The sequence below is a fragment of the Acanthopagrus latus genome, chromosome 17 (assembly GCF_904848185.1).
Source record: "Acanthopagrus latus isolate v.2019 chromosome 17, fAcaLat1.1, whole genome shotgun sequence".
Classification (NCBI taxonomy): Eukaryota; Metazoa; Chordata; class Actinopteri; order Spariformes; family Sparidae; genus Acanthopagrus; species Acanthopagrus latus.
Genome location: NC_051055.1, coordinates 30,544,767 through 30,563,405, shown reverse-complemented (window position 1 = coordinate 30,563,405; position 18,639 = coordinate 30,544,767). Strand labels below are relative to the sequence as shown.

At 45.5% G+C, this 18,639-nt stretch overlaps 1 protein-coding gene and 1 long non-coding RNA gene across 2 annotated transcripts in view; one reads left to right on the top strand and one right to left on the bottom strand.

The window, feature by feature from the left end:
- Window positions 1-2,110, top strand: part of LOC119006049 — a 2,340-nt gene extending 230 nt beyond the window's left edge. The window contains exons 1-2 of the long non-coding RNA XR_005070654.1: window positions 1-1,182; window positions 1,395-2,110. The exon at window positions 1-1,182 is cut by the window's left edge and continues 230 nt beyond it. This is a non-coding gene — a long non-coding RNA (uncharacterized LOC119006049). The remainder of the gene's footprint in view (window positions 1,183-1,394) is intronic.
- Window positions 2,111-10,824: 8,714 nt separating this feature from the next.
- LOC119006042 (glycogen synthase kinase binding protein) lies at window positions 10,825-11,763 on the bottom strand. The gene has a single exon (XM_037074373.1). The coding sequence runs from the start codon at window positions 11,631-11,633 to the stop codon at window positions 11,118-11,120; it is 516 nt and encodes a 171-aa protein (XP_036930268.1). The 5' UTR covers window positions 11,634-11,763; the 3' UTR covers window positions 10,825-11,117.
- Window positions 11,764-18,639: the final 6,876 nt, after the last annotated feature.

Sequence of the window (18,639 nt, the reverse complement as noted above, 5' to 3'; positions counted from 1 at the left end):
CACAGCGCTCGCTCTCGTCCGCCTGTTCCGGATCATTCCTGCTCTCCCAGAATTCCCAGTCCGGGACTCCTCGTTAGCCCAGTTCTGTTCCGAGGGAAGACGATGGAGGCGGACGGAGATCATTCCAAGGACGAAGCTGGCAGGTTATTCCCAGCAGTGACGGGAGGGGAGAGGCGAGGACGTCACAGTCGGTCCTGTCTCAGCCCAAAGTGGGTCAGCCTCCACACACCTGAGCTGAAAATGCTAATTCGTCCCTACTGAAGAATTTCTGATGAAACTGCATCATTAATCACTTTTCTCAGCAATTTGTATTTGCAATAATCCAGGATTATCTACACTGAAGCTGCAGGCTTCCTCGTGTTGTGACGAGCGCCGTGGTAACAGACGCCTCCGGCCTGCGTTTCCTCTCAGGGTGAAATCATGAGGCGATGCAGCAGCAGCAGAGCTTCAGCAGGCGTCTGCACACTTTGTCCAGCGTGTCGGACCGACAAACTGCAGACGGAGCCGAATCACGCTCGTTTACAAGGCGGCCGCCAAAACACAACCTCGGCTTTTCTCGTGAATGTGCCCGAGTCTGCTGGTGTTCATGTGCAGAGACCCTGGTGATGCTACCAGCAAAGTTTCATGTTGTGTCGAGACTTCTTACTGTTTTAGAAATACAGATTTTGTTTCTAACATTACAGTGCCCGCAGCACTCCCACTGACAATGAGATTGACCCGAAAACGAAAATACAGTAAATCTTAAAAATGGCTCTTCCATCGTAATTCTGCTTTTAAACAAACCTTTGACTCACATACATTCACAAAAGAAGCCGAGGTTTCATTTGGGTGAGAGCTTCAGTTTCAGGAGCTCTGGTGCCGTTAACGAGCAGCTTCAGTGTTTCAGCTGGTCTGATCTGTGTTCAGCTCTCTGTGGAGCAAAAACACCCGACAAACCGTCTCTGATGTTTAATGAAAGTCAGACGGAGCTTTTAATCAACACGATATCAGAGTTGTGTTGTTCTGTGTTTGAAACATCAGCCGAACATTAAGAGTCCAGAGTCCGTCTGCTGTTCGACCTGCAGGAATAAAGTCGTTCCTCTCGTCTGTTTTTCATCTTTTGACAGAGAGAATAAAAGTTTCTCTGATGGCTGTTAGAAGAGAAATGTTCGATGATTGGACAGAAAAAGCCGACGATGCGAGGTGAGCTCATCAACACGTTGACACCAGGTGAGCATGGTGAGTCCACCTGGTGGAGGGCCGGCTTCCATCTGCATGTAGAGAACTGAAGTGTTCTGCTGATACAGAACCGGTCTGAACGCTGACGGTGTCATTTTCTAATCAACATTCACTTCGTTTGTTCTGCTGCCTCCATGTTTTCACGTGAACCTTTTGTCTCTGTTGAACTTGTTCAGGCTCAGCGTGGTCGTCTGTCTCAGGCTGCAGGACGCTGGATTTATATTCTCTGATGTAACTGAGTGTGACTGGAACTCGTCCTCTGTTCCTGCAGCAGCTGTCTGTACCATCAGATAAACCAGCGCTGCGCTGACAGACTGATGACGAGCAGCCAGGAAACATCCGGAAACATCCGGAAACAGCCGGAAACAGCTGGAAACAGCCGGAAACAGCTGGAAACAGCAGGAAACAGCTGGAAACAGCAGGAAACAGCTGGAAACAGCAGGAAACAGCTGGAAACAGCAGGAAACAGCTGGCGCTCAGACGATGAATGAGACGCGACGAGATGGAGGCAGAAAAACTACAGATGAGATCAGACGATGGAAAATTTAATGTTTTATATATCACAGATTAATGTTTGATGCTGTTTGTTTTTAAGTTGGATGCTGATGATGATGATGATGATGAAGAGCTCATGAATCTTTCTGTCTTAGATATAAAGTTTAGTCACTGTTACTGTCCTCTTACTGACTGTAACATCCTCCGTGTGATCTCACAGGGGAAGTCCAGTCCAGTGTTTTTAGTCCCGGGCCTTCTGTTTGCATGCTTCAGGTTCTGGATGTGGTTCAGTCGATCCTCGTGGACCACTTCAGCCGTCAGGGCCAGTAAAAGTTCCTGTTGTTCACACATCCACATCTCTGATCATTGTGGGAATAAACCAAAGAATAAACAAAGACGTTTTTTTGGTCACTTCTGTTTGTGTCGCTGTTAATATTCCCTTCACGTTCAGTCTGCAGAGCTTCAGTCTGAGCAGGTTTCAGTTGATCTCACATCAAACCAGAAGCTTCAGCTCCGATCAGCATGTGGACGTGTGACGTGCAGCCTGCAGCAGGACGCCTGCAGTGTTCCTGAGTCGTGACGTCATCAGATTAGGATTTTATATATTTACAACACAAACATGTTGACGTCCCTCCGGCTGTCTCTCCCGTGTCTCAGGCTTAATTTAGCTCCAACAAATCCCCTTTTTTTCTCTCCTGTTGGTGACATTTTATAATCCAGCATTTAATACGATTACTAATCAACAACACATTGGTGGAAACGTGCTTCATTTGTGCTGTTTCTGATCTCAGTTTGCTGTCGGCTCTGAAGTTTAAAGAACCAGATTCATCATCATCACACTGTTCACACTGATTTCACCATTTACACTCCATTTATGAAAGAAGAAACATGTTATTGATCTAAACATGTCACATGTTACAAAGACACTAAACAGGAACAATACAGGCGACTTCTTTGTCCCCGTGGAGAAAGTCCCCAGACTCCCTTAACAAATGTGTCAGTTTAGTGAGTTGTTGAGTTGGAGACACTTTATAAACTCTGTGAAACTCTGTCTCTGACTCATTCTGCAGTATTTGGACCTTCTTGTTCATTCAGCAAATGTTCTACATGAACTTCTTTCTGTCTTTGAGTAGAAACATGGAGTCTGTTTGTCTCAGTGATGTTTATTTGCGCACAGAGCAGGAAGTGCCACCTTTCTCGCTTCACACAGTGTTCTGGGACTCTTCTTCTCAAAGGTCATTTGGCAAAAGAAAAAACTCAGGTTAAGTATGAAAACTTTACAGCGGAGCTCATGCATTCGCTAACATGATATTAAACAATTAGGTCTGTCATAGCAGACTCATATATGAATGGGTTCACTGCTATGTAAAGGGAATACAGGACCCACTCCAATCATGGGCTTGTTTCCCATTTAGATTACTGGGGGAACTCACTGGTAAAAAAAAACTGTCCTTCCCAAAGTGAGATCAGTCCAATACTTCAAAGCTCTGTGAAGATCTGGCATGACATGCACAGGTTTGTAGGCAGAAAAGGTGCCTTTTCCTGTTTGACTCCACTAACAGGTAACAGGGACGTCCTGCCTAGATAATGTTGTATTCTGCTCTTGGCGGGAGACGGGAGTGAGAGTGTTGATGATAATAATATCCTCACGTCCTTCTCACAAGCACAACACACATGTAGACTTCCACTTGTGATCTACAGTAATCCACACAACTAAATATCAAGCAGACAGAGACAGATTACTGAATATGGTTCAGTTTAATCCCAACTGGAGAAGAAAAATACAGCCACCACAACAGATCACACTGAGGATGAAGAGAATAAAACCTGAGCAAATCAACAGAAACCAAACAACAATGGCTGAGCTCCCTCACTAACACGCACAGCAGGAAGTGCAAACTGTCACAGTGACAGAAGGAAACATCACGACCACAGTGATAACAAATGAACAGACACAACCTCATTTTAATGCACCACACCAACATGTCAGACTCACACAAATACAGCTTGTCAACTTGATTGAATACACCCATCAAAAATATTTCAGGTGCAGGTACACCTGTGGCACAAACGATGCTGGTCACGTAGATATTCAGAGCGCTGACTCAGCACAAACATAAAAACACACTGAAACATAAAAGGATTTTGAAGCAGCAGCAGAGAGAGGAGCCCTGAACAAACCATCATCAACACACTTCTGGTTGGCAGTTTGATCAATATCTCCAACTTTTTGCCGACTAGATCACGTCTGAAATACAGTTTAAAGCTGCAGCTGTTAGCATGAAGTCCCGGACAGGTGGGACTAATGCTGTGTGTCTGGAGCCAGCGCAGGTGAAGTTGCAGGAGGTGAACCCTCTGCAGTTCGAAGAAGCTCGGTACTGACAGACAGAGCTTCCTCTTGCAGCGTCTTTATTTTGCGGGTTAAGCTCAGACTTTCAGCGGACGAACCTGCACAACCATCAGAGAACGGTTCAGGGTCACTCCAAGCTGGCGGCTGCTGCAGCTGGTGGGGATCCAGTCTCATCCACTTTGTGTATCAGCTCATTAATCAAGTGTTTCTTTAGTTCACTTTTCCTCCATGCCACGAGAAACTGGACTCCAAAATAATTACCCAAGAATGTTATCTGGTTGTTTGTGCAACGATCAAGGTAATTCATAGGATCCTGGAGAAATTCATCCCGTGAAAACACACTGCGTGCACCTGTTGAAATTCGAAGATGCTCGGTCATGCGAGACAGAGCTTCCACTCCTGCATCCACGTTTTGAGCATCAGCGACCACTGCAGTCGGCGGGTGCAGCTCCACCGCTCTTCTGATGAACCCGTTAATTAACTGCCTCTTTAGTTCATCTTTGGTGCCTGTCGTGGGAATCTCGATTGAATAAGATGCAGCCAAATCTTGAATCCTTTCAACTGTACAAGCATCAGATTCAAGGTAAAACACAGGATCATTGAAAAATGCCATAATTATTCCTTCTCAAAAACAAGTGAACTGCCAACCAGAATAAAGATTTGGGGAGCCAGTCACCAGTTCTTTTTATAAGCTGCCTGGGCGTGTCCTCATGTGTCCTCATGTGTCCTCATGTGGCCTCATGTGTCTTCATGTGATGTGTGATATTGCAAGATTTGGTATCAATCCAAGTAAATACAGGTCCAGTATCACTGATACTTTTTTAATAATTAAGGTGGATGCATCATCAAATTACTAAATCTGAATGAATTTTAATGACCTTTAAGTGTTTTTTTGATTTTTCCCTTTAGATTATTAATCAGTTCAAACCCATAGATAAATAGAAAATAATTTATCATATAATTTATCAATGGAACAGTAACAAAATTATTTCCCCACATACTTTGTCATATCTGGATTTTTCTTGAACAAACAAAGTGCACAAAATGATCAGTCCATGTTATAAAACAAATGATTTTACTTTATCCTTTCGCATGATTTTTACATGTTTGTATACATTTGTTGTGTTACTTTTCTTCATTATTTCTTCCTTCTTGTTAATTCAACAAATGTTCGACATGAACTTCTTTCTGTCTTTGTGCCTCCTGTTGCACTGCAGCAGCGAGCAGGGAGGAGTGCACCAGGCGAACCAGCTGCAGTACAGTAGATAAGAGATGTTCTGCTGACGACACCATCTGTTCCTCTCTTTCCCCTCATCCTCCTCCAACAGCCACGTTGTGACGCTCATCTCTGAATGTCTGCATCATCTCTGCTTGGACAGCTGCTCATCAACTCACATGGACCTGTCAGTCACTGTCGAGGATGTCGTGTATCACCTTTGTCTACACTGAGGAACCTGGGCGTAATCCTCGACTGCCCTGCACCCCCGACATCGCTGCTGTGGCCCGATCCTGCAGATTTGCCCTCTACAACATCCACAGGATCCTGGTCCAAGCGCTGGTCATCTCCTGCCTGGACTACAGTAGCTCCCTCTTGTCTGGACTCTCAGCCTCTGACACTGAACCACTACAGTATATCCAGAACGCTGCAGCGCTTCGTTTACAATCTACCCAGACTCTCCCATGTGACCCGCCTCCTCCATGACCTCCACTGACTTCCTGTTGGGGCCCCCATCCGATTCCAGACGATGGTGCTGGACTTCAAGGCTGTCAACAGGTCTACGTCCAAACACTGGTCAGACCGCTCGCCCCAGAAAGAGCACTGCACTCTTCTACATCAAGAAGAGTGCAGTGCTGCTGGTACCATCGCTGAGAGCAAACAAAGCTGCTCAGAGAAGTGACGACTCTTCTCTGTTCTGGAGCCTCAGAGGTGGAACGAACTCCCGACCAACGTCAGAACAGCAGAGTCAATTATGCCAGATACATTTCTCAAAGATCATATAGGTCAAGTTGATGTTTTCAAAGTTAAAGACATGGAAGACATAGCACAATATTTTGGAGTTGAGTTTCTTAAGTTAGGCACCAACGATGAACAAAAGAAAAAGTTAATGAGTTGATCATAAGAGCGGTGGAGCCACCAGCTCGGGCGGCAGGAGATGATCAAGCAGCGGCAGTCAACTGGTCCCTGATGGTTATACTCTGATGGGAACGTCAAATGAGTGTCTCCACTTAATCTGCGATATAAGGACACTGGAGGTGGAAGCTCTGTGTCGCAGTCCCGAGCTTCAAATTGCAAAAAGTTCACGTCCACCTGCGCCGCCTGCAGACTCACAGCATTAGGCCCTCCTTTCCGTGAGGTGACTCTAACAGCTGCAGCTTTAAACTGTATTTTAGACGTGATCTAGTCGGCAAAAAGTTAGAGATATTGATAAAACCAGAAGTTCGTTGAGAAATGTTTTAATAGGGTTAGCTATGATCTTATGTTGCTGTGGGTTTATGTAATATTTCAAAATAATAATAGTAATATTGCTCGTAAAAAAAAATGTTTAAAAAAAAAACAAAAACGACTCTGCCTCCCCAGACCATCACTAACCAGCAGCACCTCCAGAAATGTTTCATACAGGTGGAAAGATGGAGACCAAAACCAACTCAGGACAGGTGTTGGTGTTCCTGCTGCTGTGGACTGAAGGTGTCCTCTGTGCTCTGATGCCACTCTGCCCTCTAGTGGTGTCCTGCAGTCATTACACTGCAGAGTGAACCAGCCGGATCATCAGGGAACAAAACACCAGCAGACTGATCAGAGTGACGCTCAGAGTTTATAACCACTGAGGAGGACAGACAGGCTTCTTCTTCTTCTTCTTCTTCTTCTTCTTCTTCTTCTTCTTCTTCTTCTTCTTCTTCTTCTTCTTCTTCTTCTTCACACTGGTCACATTCATATATACCCAGTTACTCTTCATGTTTAGGTGTTTAAACAAGACGCGGTGCTGTTTACTGAGTTAAAACCAGAAAACTCTTTAAACTCGTTGTTTATCTGTTTATCTGACTCCTCAGTTTTGATGAGCTGCTCAGATAATCCTCAACAGTCTGCAGTTCCTGAAGATGGGATGAGTCATAAAAACGGTCCAGGTGCAGATTTAAAAGATGAATCTGAGAGTGAAAACATGAAGCTGTACGTTTCCACTACTGTGTTATGTTGCGTAATTACAACAGTGCCAAGTTGGCAAACAGGTTAACATACCTTTTCAATCGTGTTCATTCATGAAGTTATTCCACTAGAAACACAGTGTGTGTGTGTATATGTGTGTGTGTTTGGGTGTGTATGTGTGTGTATGTGTGTGTGTGCAAGAGAAGAGCAAACAAGAAACTATTTCTTGTCTTTTGTTTTGAAAGTCAGCAGGTTTCTTTTGTTTCTTTGGCTTTATCCTGATGTGAGATTATACGTGGTCTCAGATTCTGGATGTCGTTACACGGTGATATGACGTAAGAGTTTAAGGAACCTAAAAAACGATGAAGAGGCGTCATGTCACTGAGTGTTATTGTGGCGTCAGATGTATTGAAGTCTATGGGAAAAGAAACCCAACATATCTCTGTTGTATGACCTCTGACGAAGAGCACGAACTTTGCAGTTCTGCTTGTTCTAATATTTGTCTTTATCTTGTCTTTATTATTGATCATAAATCTTATTGTGTTTGTGTTGTGTGAAAGTACCAATAGTCATCAATACAGCCTGGTTGCAGTATCAATACTGAGGTAGGGCCTCTTTGCTTAAAAGTATTGTGATATTTGATTTTGTCCTTATATAAATGAAGTGCTCTAAATATCGAGGTGTGTATCAGATATCAGTAAACTGTGATATCACCCCACATGGCCCGGCCCGGTGTTCGGTTCTGTTCAGCTGCACAGTGAATGTTTCTCCTTCCTGAATCCAGCTGGCCAAAAGTAACGATTATGTAATCTGATGTGTCTCTTATCACAGTTTTCTATAAATGAGAGAGCTCACAAATACGACCGCAGCTTTTCTATTTTTATCCTCCATTTGTGTCGGTTTGCGTCAGCGGTGCCGTGTGGGAGGACGACCCGCAGAACAAAGCTGCCGCCCACAGAGCCGAGCTCATTCACACTCAGAGTCTCAGCAGCACATCCAGAACACTCTGCTGCCGAGGAGACGAACACAGAGCAGCTTTATGTTCATTCTGACTTCATACTGAAACAGAAACATCTGCACAGGCCGGACACGCGGACATGTTGTTTAGGGTCTTTGTTTCACACTGTTGTATACAAATTATTATTGATAGTTAAAGAAATCACAAATTACAGGTGCTGATTAATGCACCATTAAAGGAGCAGTGTGTAGTTTTATTGAATAAATGTTAATGAGCAGAGGAAGATCTCCACTGGATGATTTTAAACAATCAAAATCAAAATTTTTTTCACATACATATTGGGACATACTCAGTTGTTTTCTTGCCAACTTAATAATAGTGTAGTGTGCTGGGATGCAGGTTAGGTCTCAGGAAGCCCTGAGATCCCAGACTGATCTGAAAAAAGACAGAATTAGCACCACTGGGCCGATGTTCAGCAGCTACCGTGAAGTTTTCAGCTTCAACATTAAATATATATTTTCACATCAGTTTGGGGTCTCTGAAGACTTGGACGATGAGACTTCACCCGACTTTATATCATCAGGAGGAGGAGAGGACAACTCTGTGAATCTGCTTAGAAATCCTCCAAACAGACGTTTCTTACATGTGCAGAATTTGCCTTAGAAAAATGATGTTTTAAAGTTCTCTTCAGTGTCACAGTGATCCAGTGACTGTTGTCTGAACATCCACAGGTTCACTGCTAACAGGAAGTGCTAACAGCTAATTCTGCAAAGTTTTAATTGAGTTTTAGAGTATTTGTATTTATTTTTTGGTTGTTTTTACATTTTAAATCAAGTGTCCATTTACTTCAGGTGCTTGTGGACTATGAAACTTCTCCTGACTTCATATCATCAGCAGGAGGAGAGGAGTACATTTACATTGTGGGGGTTTATGCACCTTTAAATTCAGGGTTTTCTACCTGCTCATCTTCCTCAATTAAAACATCTTTTTTACCCATTACTGTAATGTAGATATCTATCTCGATGGAAATTCAAGTATCCAGTAGCATAAAAGATACAAAAAAGAGGAGTCCTACATGAATGAACTTTATGGTGATTCACTTCTAGTTGACCTGAATACTAAACTGAAATAAAACCTCATGTACGGCTGCTTTTAATCTGCAGCAGGACACAAAAAAACCATCTTTTTTCTTTTGAGCAGGTGATTATTGGAGGGAACACCTGCAAAGGCAGCAGTGTGTGTGTGTGTGTGAGACCTCACTATGAATGGGGGATCTGTGTGTGTGCTGAACATCCACCCAGAGACCTGAAACATGTCGTCAGCTGCCCCGTCAGCTCCTGTGACGGATGACGACACACACACACACACACACACACACACACACACACACACACACACACACACACACACACACACACACACACACACACACACACACACTCTCAGTAGCGGAGCAGCGACAGCAGAGGGAGTGTGATCAGTGTGTAGGACCTTGACTGACACACAGCCGGGCTGAGTGAGCCGGCGAGTCCACCGGAGCAAAACATGTTTTTCACCGCTGGGGTTGGGCTGCCTGCTGTGATCCGGCAGAGGGGGGGAGGGGTATTTATAGGCTGATAATGAGCATGTGTCCTTCAAGACCACGTTGTCCACACTCACAGGCCCGGAGGAAACAGGGAGACAACATGTAGAACAAGTCAAACTCAGGACAGAACAAGTGAGAGACCGGCAATAAAACTCCACAGAGGGTTTGGAAAAACAAAAATGAGTTTATTAAGACAACAAAAAAAGGCCCTGAAAACTCAGGAACATTATCAGATACTTCGTTACGAAGCAGTCGTGGCGATTTTTCTTTTACACAGAGAAGAAACAAATAGAAAATAAACTGAACTCCTGGTCGGAATTCCCAAACAAGTGAAAGCACCACAGAAGTGTTGTCATGTGACGGCCGACCTTTTCTCCCCAAACGTTACAAACAAAACAGCTACACATCAGCAGAGCGCTGTGGGAACAGGGCGGGTTCCTCTGCGTTCCCATGACCCCCCCACGACTCGGTTCCACGTGCTGGATGTCCATGATCCCCTTCATCAAAAACAAAAAAACTATATAAGAGGAGAAAAGTGGAGCTGCTGCTGCTGACAGGAGGTGCAGAGTGTCGCCCTTTCACACCCCGGGGGTCAAACATGAACCTCTGAGGGGAAATAATCAGCTTCATGAGCATAAACCAGTGTAACTAAAGGCTCATTCCACCAATCTGTAGGGCACACTGGTGAAGTGAGCTAAAGGACAACACAGTGAACAACATGGAGGAGCACCTCCTCCCTCCTCCTCCCTGTGCAGCAGCTTTTAACACCCAGCTTAGATTGTAAACAAAATAGACATCCAGCCCCCCCCCCCCCCCTTATTATCGGCCTGCTCCCCCTCCCCGCCCCCCCCCACGTGAACAGTCCCGGGATGCAGTGGTAAATAAGAAATGGATGAGCCGGGACTTCCTGCCACCTCTCACCGTGACTCACCCTCCATCAGGCGGAGGAGGAGAAAACCTTTTGTTCGGGACTTTCACTGAAACACGTCTCACAACAACACCAGCCTTTAAATCAGGTCAACGCTTCTCCTCCTTTCTGTCTCATGAAAATGGCGGTCAGGTGAGCTCCTGGTGGCGTCAGAGCTCCACTGCACCCGGACCGGACCGTCTGACCCACACGGCGACATTCAAACATAAACAACACGGCTCATTAGCCGGGCGGCTAGCGAGCCAGCTAGCTAGCTAGCTAGCTAGGCTAACTGCTAGCCAACGTAGCGTAACAACCGTTACAGGATAATCGATGAAATTAGAAAAACGTAGCTACCAGTCCTGTGAAAATTAGCTCTAAACAGTCCTGTGTGTGTGGACAGTCTCCGTGTCTGTGTCCACCCGGGAGGGAGACCCGGTCCCCGGTCCGGCCGTCACGGTATCAGCACGGCACATTGTCCGCCGCCTTGGGGAAATCTCCACAGTCTGCGGCGGAGAACTGCAGCCTCCTCACGGCCTCTTTAATCAGGTTCCCCGATAATATTAGCTCTTGGAGCAACCGGTGCGGATCGTCCTCCTCCACGGTGATCCGCTTTTTGTTCCACGGTTTGATTTGGTCCCAGTCCTGCTCACCGTTAGACCCGGGGATGTTATACGGGCTTGCCCTGCTGCTCCCCCGGTGTCCCCGGTTCCGGAGCCGCATGCAGCAGCCGTTGCGTCTCTGCGCCGGAGCCGTCGCGCTGCCGCCGATGATGGCCGCCGGTTTGACGCCGCCGGTAGTGCCGCCGGTGAGCCCGTGCAGACACGACATGGACACGGACACAGTCTTTTGGTGGCCGCCGTTGTTGTTGTGGAGCTGCAGCGCCTCGCCGATTCTCGTCACCAGCGCGTCCACCTCTTTGGAGTCGACGGTGACGGACTGCTCCAGAAAGATGTAGTTCTCCTTCCGACACGGCATCGTGGCGGGTTGCTGCGTCTCGGTTCTGGAGGGTGTTTGTCGGTGTGTTGTTGTCGGTGTGGATGAGAGCCGCCGGGCCGCTGCTCGCTCTCTGCACGCCGCTCGGCACTGACCAACAAGCTCAGTTGATTTGTAAACAATGGGTGACGCGTCGTGGACCGTACCATATTCCCTGCAAGAGGGAGGGGTGTTCTTTCAATCAAAATAACTAGCACAGTGACACGTGACTCGCTCGGCTGAGCATTAAAATCACATTTTATAACGTGTCGGAATCATAGACAACTTTAAAAAGCAACAGCTGATTTACAAGCGCACTTTAATGTGTCTGTGCCGGTGATGTGATTTCCGTCTCCCCCTGAACACGTCGCGGCTGTGGACCGTTCCCTTCAAATGGACATTACATAAGTCCCAACTGTCTGCTGCTGTCTGTCCGGGCAAAACAAACAAAAGCGCGTTTTCTCCTCAAAACAAAATGGTGAAGCCATGTTGAATCCGCCGCAGACAGCCTCTCACCTTCACCCATCATTATCATCATCATTATTATTATAACTATCTATGTTAAACCGACCTCATGCTACAATTAGGACACATATGAATTAAACACAGAATATGTTGTGTAACTCGGTGTTGCACCAAATTCTGTGACCCAATAAGGAATTCCAGTTTTACAGCCTTCACATTTACACTTTATTTTGAGAGCAGCTGACACCACAAATGATGCATGAAGATGGGTTCACATATTTTGAAAGCCATGCATAAAGAAAAGAGATTTGACCCAGAATGTGTAGAACAGATCTCTAAGTATAATCCCAGTAAATCAATAAATTATCTATTAAAAGGCAGCATATAGTGATACAGGATGATGAAACCTCGACAGAGCAGCTGAGACTTAAAGAACATGATGTAACACGTGGATCACCATGAAGTCTCCAGAAACAATCAGACACATCTCGACATACTCTGATAAATAATACATCTGAATCCATGGATGCAGTTAAAATAGTAGTGTGTGTGATGTGTGAACGTGTGGATCTTCCTCAGGCATCCAGCGTCTATACACTGACAATAAGGGTGTGTGTGTGTGTGTGTGCGCGTGCGTGTGAGAGAACACAGTGTACATTTCTGTTTCTGAGAAACGGCACCCGGGCTAAACCTGATGCTCCAGTCAAAGAGAGTCCTCATGGCCATATAAGGAGCTACTATTACTGCCACACGTGGTACGACAGCCAATCAGAGGGCCCGGCTGATGCTTCCTGTGTGTCTCAATGGCAGCAGCAGTGAGTCCAGTCATACTGGAATCCAGTGAGGTTGTGGCCGTTTGGAGCGACACCAGAATGTGAAACCAAGATAAACTGTCATCGCTTCCTGAAATAAAAACAATGACTTCAATCCTCCTCGCGGTCAAAACAAGCAGTTTATATCCTGCTCATAAATACATCTCCTGGAGGGCTTTCTACTACTAATAATAACATGACACTATTCATATTAATGAAACCTTTATAGGTTTGTGCAGTTGAGATTAGATTAATGTCGGGGTGTGTCTGTTGTTTGTTGAGCTGCTGTTATCTGTGTTTGTCAGGTTGTAAAAGTGCAAAATAAAAACGTAATAAATCAAATCTAACTTGAACCTTTCACACGTTAGCGCAGTTTACAGTGCGACACAAGTGACGGATTACATGTTAAGACGATCAAGAGAAATGAATACATTCAAAGCTTTATCATTCGTATGATAACTGAGCAAAATGCATCTGCTGAGGAAGATCATATCTGACCGGATGTGATGAGGTGTGGCACCGCAGTCAAGAATCAACTTTTAACCTCAACTTACTTGATGAAGTTCAGAGGACTTGTGATTTTTTTTAAATATGTAGCCATTAAAGCTCAAAGTAAATACCACAGAGACCTTCGTATTTCTTCTTCTCTAACATCAGTGGGCAGACACGATGTCATTAACACCCTCATACGCCACCACAGCGACCCCAGAAACTGCACTGTTAGAGCCCCGAAACACCAAACTGACGTCAGGCCGCCACGAAGGCCGACTGTCGCGTCGCCTCATGTTGCACACAGTGTTCACACAAAGCAAAGACAACAGCCGACGGTCATTTAGCTCGTACACTGAAGAAATAACTCTCTGTACCACCAAGCAGCTGGAGTCTGTGTTCGTCACCTGATAAAGAAACCAGACGAAGGCTGATTTCACTCTCACTAATATAATCACTTGTTTTAATTGTGGAAGAAGAATGAATGAATCAGGGGTGAAAAATAAGGAGAAGTCATGGATACAACAGTGACTAATGGACAGGGAACTCAATCTCATAAACTGCTGTAGGGACTGTTGTGTTAAGGTGTTCCTGTTACTGTGTACAGTGTGTCTGCATGTGTTTCATCACTGCATGTGGAGGAGACTGACTGTGACTGTCCATGTAAACAACAGTTATATCCACGAGTGTCTGTGAGTCAGGCGAGTCCTCCTCCAGTTCAGCTTCCAACGCTGGAGTCTTTGTCTTCACACCGAGCAGTCGGTCCACAACACGAGGAAGTGAGCTGGCAGAGAACTGGGTCACACACTTCCTCTGTCTTTCATGTTTTCCTGTATGTGAGTCAGCGGTGGTTGTAAACAGCGCCGCAGATACAATTCCTGTTTGTCTGCAGCAGCAGCTGCTGCGCTCACAAGTTCCCTGAAGCGCCGCCGCCGCCACAGGAACGCTGTTAGTGTGACCTCATCCTCTCTCTTTGTTCACAAACCTACTGTAATCCTTCAGTGTGAGAGATAAACATGGACGTCGGTTGAACTAAAGAGGAGATTAAGAAACCTTCTAAATAACAACACACATGGAAAACAGTGTCCAGCTCTGTAGGGACCCTGAGGTGGTCACAGTGTGGGTCAGGTTCTGGTGCTGGTGAGGACTGAACCCGTCACACTCGCAGCTGCAGAGGGTCCTCAGGGTTTAAATAAAGAGGTGAAGTGTGGACCAACAATAGTCTTCCAGTTGGTGTTGAAATACAAACCAGGAAGTTGACAGTCTGAAGGCTTATCAGGCTTATCGTCAGAGTCCAAACAGTCGTGTTAGCAGCTCTGTGGGGCTGAAACTCAGCTCAGAGCTAACGGCTAACATCAGTGAGCTCATGAGTCAACATGTTGATGAGGCTCATGTGATGTTAATATTCACTCATCTACATTCATTCTTCTGGCAGACGTGTATCCAAAGTGACATGAGGTGCAGAACAAACTGACAGACACCATGTTGTGTAATGACAAGTGAATTACCTTGAAGCATTTTATTTAGCCTGTTAGCATGACAACATTTGCTAACTAGCCCTAAACAACAATGTACCGTTGGAAAAGCCGGTTCTGCGAGCTGTCTGGGCGACACGGATCGGGCAGTGACGCACCAACCTGCTGCCCCAGATACTCACCAGAGCACCAAATGTGGATTAATCCGCCTCTGAAAATAGTCCCCAACAAACACACCATATTCTCCTGCTTGTGTGAACAAAAACTACTAACCCCTCCTCAAAATGAAACTGAATATCTGTGAGGTGTTTTTTAATATTTACATCTCCGACAGGAACCACAACCAGGACGTCCGACAGTTCTGAGAGGTGGACTAACATGTTAGTTTTGCTCTGCACGTGTGATTTACTAAATATCTACAGCCTGGTCCTTTAAAAGCTGATTCTTGTAAAACTGCAGCCACTCTCTAAAGTATATTCCTGTGAAGTTTGAGCATTGTGATTTGTGAAGTGTATCTTTTACATTTTGTTGCTACAAATCCTGTAAACTTTCTGTAATGATTATGTTTGAGCGTCCACACTTTACTTCAGCAGGACGCATGTGGTGCCACTGAAGCCGGCTGAGCTGAATGGAGAGCGAGCAGGAAAGAAAACAGGCCTTTCAGCCGGAGGATCAACTTTGACAGCAGTTGGTCGGCTGCCAGCGGCTCGAGTTCACCGAGTTTGTTTCCTCCATTCAAAGAGAGCGAGAGCCAGAGAGGCCATTTTTATAGGGCCTCTCTCTCAGACACACCTCTCTCTCTCTAGGAGGAATGTGAGGAGGTGGCACATGGCAGGAAGTGATATCAAAGGATTTATTTGTTGCTGTGGAGCTGTGGAGCCTGCAGGCCCGCGGGCCGGTGCTGTAAACATGCAGAGAAACATCATCACAGCCTCCATTATTAACAGCAGATTGAATAGAAAAGTTATTGTTGTGTTGTTCAAACATGTTCTCAGGGTCACTCAGCTGACGAGAAGCCACGACACGTCACGACTGTGTGGAGGGAAAGCAGTGACGTGGCCTCGGCTACATGCTACATGCTACATGCTACATGCTGCCCTGAAACGTCACTTAAAGGAGACTTTCCTTTTTTTTCTTTTAAACTTTTGTTTTATTCTCACATATGAGCTGGAGTCAAACCTCCAGGTTTCATCAAACTTATCTGGAAGCGAGCACAACTTTCCTGTAGTCGTGTGCACACAGTTGTTCTGTGTACGGAGGGATTATTAACATTTCGGGTGTGAACACTTTTAGTTTTATAAAAGTTTGTCTGACGTGACTCAGGCTTACAAACGAGATGAAGTGTTAAAGTTTTATTCTCCTCGCTCTCTGGCTCTCTCCTGGAAGTTACCAAACTGAACATTCTCAAATGTGGGATAATATAAGAACACAACTGATCAAAAATATATGATTTTGACATATTACATCTTCGACTGGGTGAGAAACATGCTATTTAGACAAGTGGAAACGAGGTCCAGTGTTGTGGTTTAAAGTGACTTATTCTTTTAAAACAGTTTTAGAGGGAAATTCCTGTATTTTCAAACCCGTGTTCACGTGTTTTTGTGTGCAAATGATTTAAAACGTGTCCAGCAGATCTCCTCCGCTGGCAGCAACAGTGCGACTGCAAGGTAATCCTGTGGAGACAATTCCAACTGTGAGAGTCACGTCTCCTCAAAGTCTCTGTTTTGTCACTGACAGACTCAAGATTTTATTCTGACAACATGATGTAAAAGCGTCTGGTTCGAGGTGAGATGCTGCAGGAGGACGACGGAGGAGGCGCGAGTCACAGCTGCCAGAAATAATTTATCTGCAAAGTCATGACTGAATATTTAAATGTCCTATTTTGAAAAAAAATGTTTTGAGACCACAAATTCATCAAAAACTGAAGCTTCAGGATGGCGTCTGACGGGCAGGGGATGAGATTCAAAACTCAAATCTTCACATGAATGCGTCCTATAACATCTCACTTCACAAGGTCTCAGAGTCAGAGACAAACACAAGAACTCTTAGTGGACGTGAGTTTACGTCACAGCTGAGATCTACCAGAACCTCCCGTCAGTTAAAATCATGTTTGTAATGTCACTTTCTCTTTATCTCACCCGGCACTAACTTGTTGTATAGATGATCCTGCAGCGACGACGACCACATCGCTCTCCTCTCAACATGTTCAGAGTTTATTACGAGGAATAACTCACAGAAACAAAGTGGAGAACATGTGACCTGCTTCATACAGCAGCAGCTCCACCAGCGTCTCCAAAGGAAAGTTACATAATCTTAACTCACAGAGACACCATGTGCTGTGTGTGTGTGTGTGTGTGTGTGTGAACACGAGCTGCAGATGTATGTGAGGAGTGTAAAGCAGTTTCTCTGAACCCTCCCTCCTCCTTCACAGCCCTCCTCCACTCCTGTGGCATTGTGGGATTGAGAAAACAGAGATTACGTGACGACGGTTTGTAAAACTCCTGCTGGGCGCCGCGACCTGATCGCTTCCCCTCAAGTTACTGATTCTCTGAATGTACAGAGTTACGTAACACTGTACGGTACACATGTGTGTGTGTGTGTGTGTGTGTGTGTGTGTGTGTTTAACTTTCAGCTGACTGTAGATGTTTGTGTTCGGAGGCAGCCGCTCCCATGCTGCACACATCCACCAGCTCTTTAATGCAAGTCATTTATCAAGTGTCTGGACTGCAGATGGAGTTTTAGTTTCACGTTGTCAGCGTCGTGTTAAACTCTCTGACACGGCCGCTCTTATCTCACGAGCTCGGACACACTTCATTGTTATCGTCAGCGCTGCAGAGAGCAGGCGCAGTTTCTAACCGTCTGCGGCGCCGCTATCAAGTATTTGAATTTCAGTATTTACGTTCTCTGCCGAACTGTATTTCATACTTTTCCTTCGCTACATTTAGAGAAAATCTTTGTACTTCTTACATCACTTAATTTTGACACCAAACAACCAAACAGTACACAAAGTAAGTGTCAACGTATTCTTTCACAAAGGCTCTGGTGATGTCATCACCTTCACAACCAATCATGTTAGTGACGACGATGAGGTCAGAATCTTTACATCCGAAGTTTGACGTCAGCTGCGACCGTGTGTGAGCGCCAAGCGTCGATGTGACAAACACAGAGTCCACCTCTCCTCGCCGCTCAGTGGGTCAGAACACGGGCCCGTCCAGACGGGTCTCTGTGGAAACATCAGTGTCCTGAGACCAGACATCAGCCAGCAGCCTTAAACCCAGCTGGGTTAGCGTGGCTCTTATTTTGCGACTCTCGGTCCGGTTTGTCAGGTTGGGTTGTTGGAAGGCGCTTCGGGCTGCGATGGTCTTAAAGTCGGCTGCTTTTAATAAACAGCTGCTTTCATACGGCACCTGTGTTATAACACTGTGAACGGGTCCAGTCTGCGTTATGAGCGCTATGTCCTGTGGGGTTCTGTTTGTGTTTGTTTCATCCTTCAGGTTCTGGCTGCAGGTGGTCCGTCTCCCTCCTCCTCAAATCTGCAGTTCACGTGTTTAGTTGAGATGTTTGTTAATAAATACACCTGCGTGCATCTCCCTTTGTTTTGGCCTAAGAGCGGATTCATGACGCCTCGTGCTTCTTACGGACTCACACACACACACACACACACACACACACACACACACACACACACACACACACACACACACACACACACGTATATATTTACATGACTTCCACTGCAACCACACAATAAAACATTAAGAACATGTA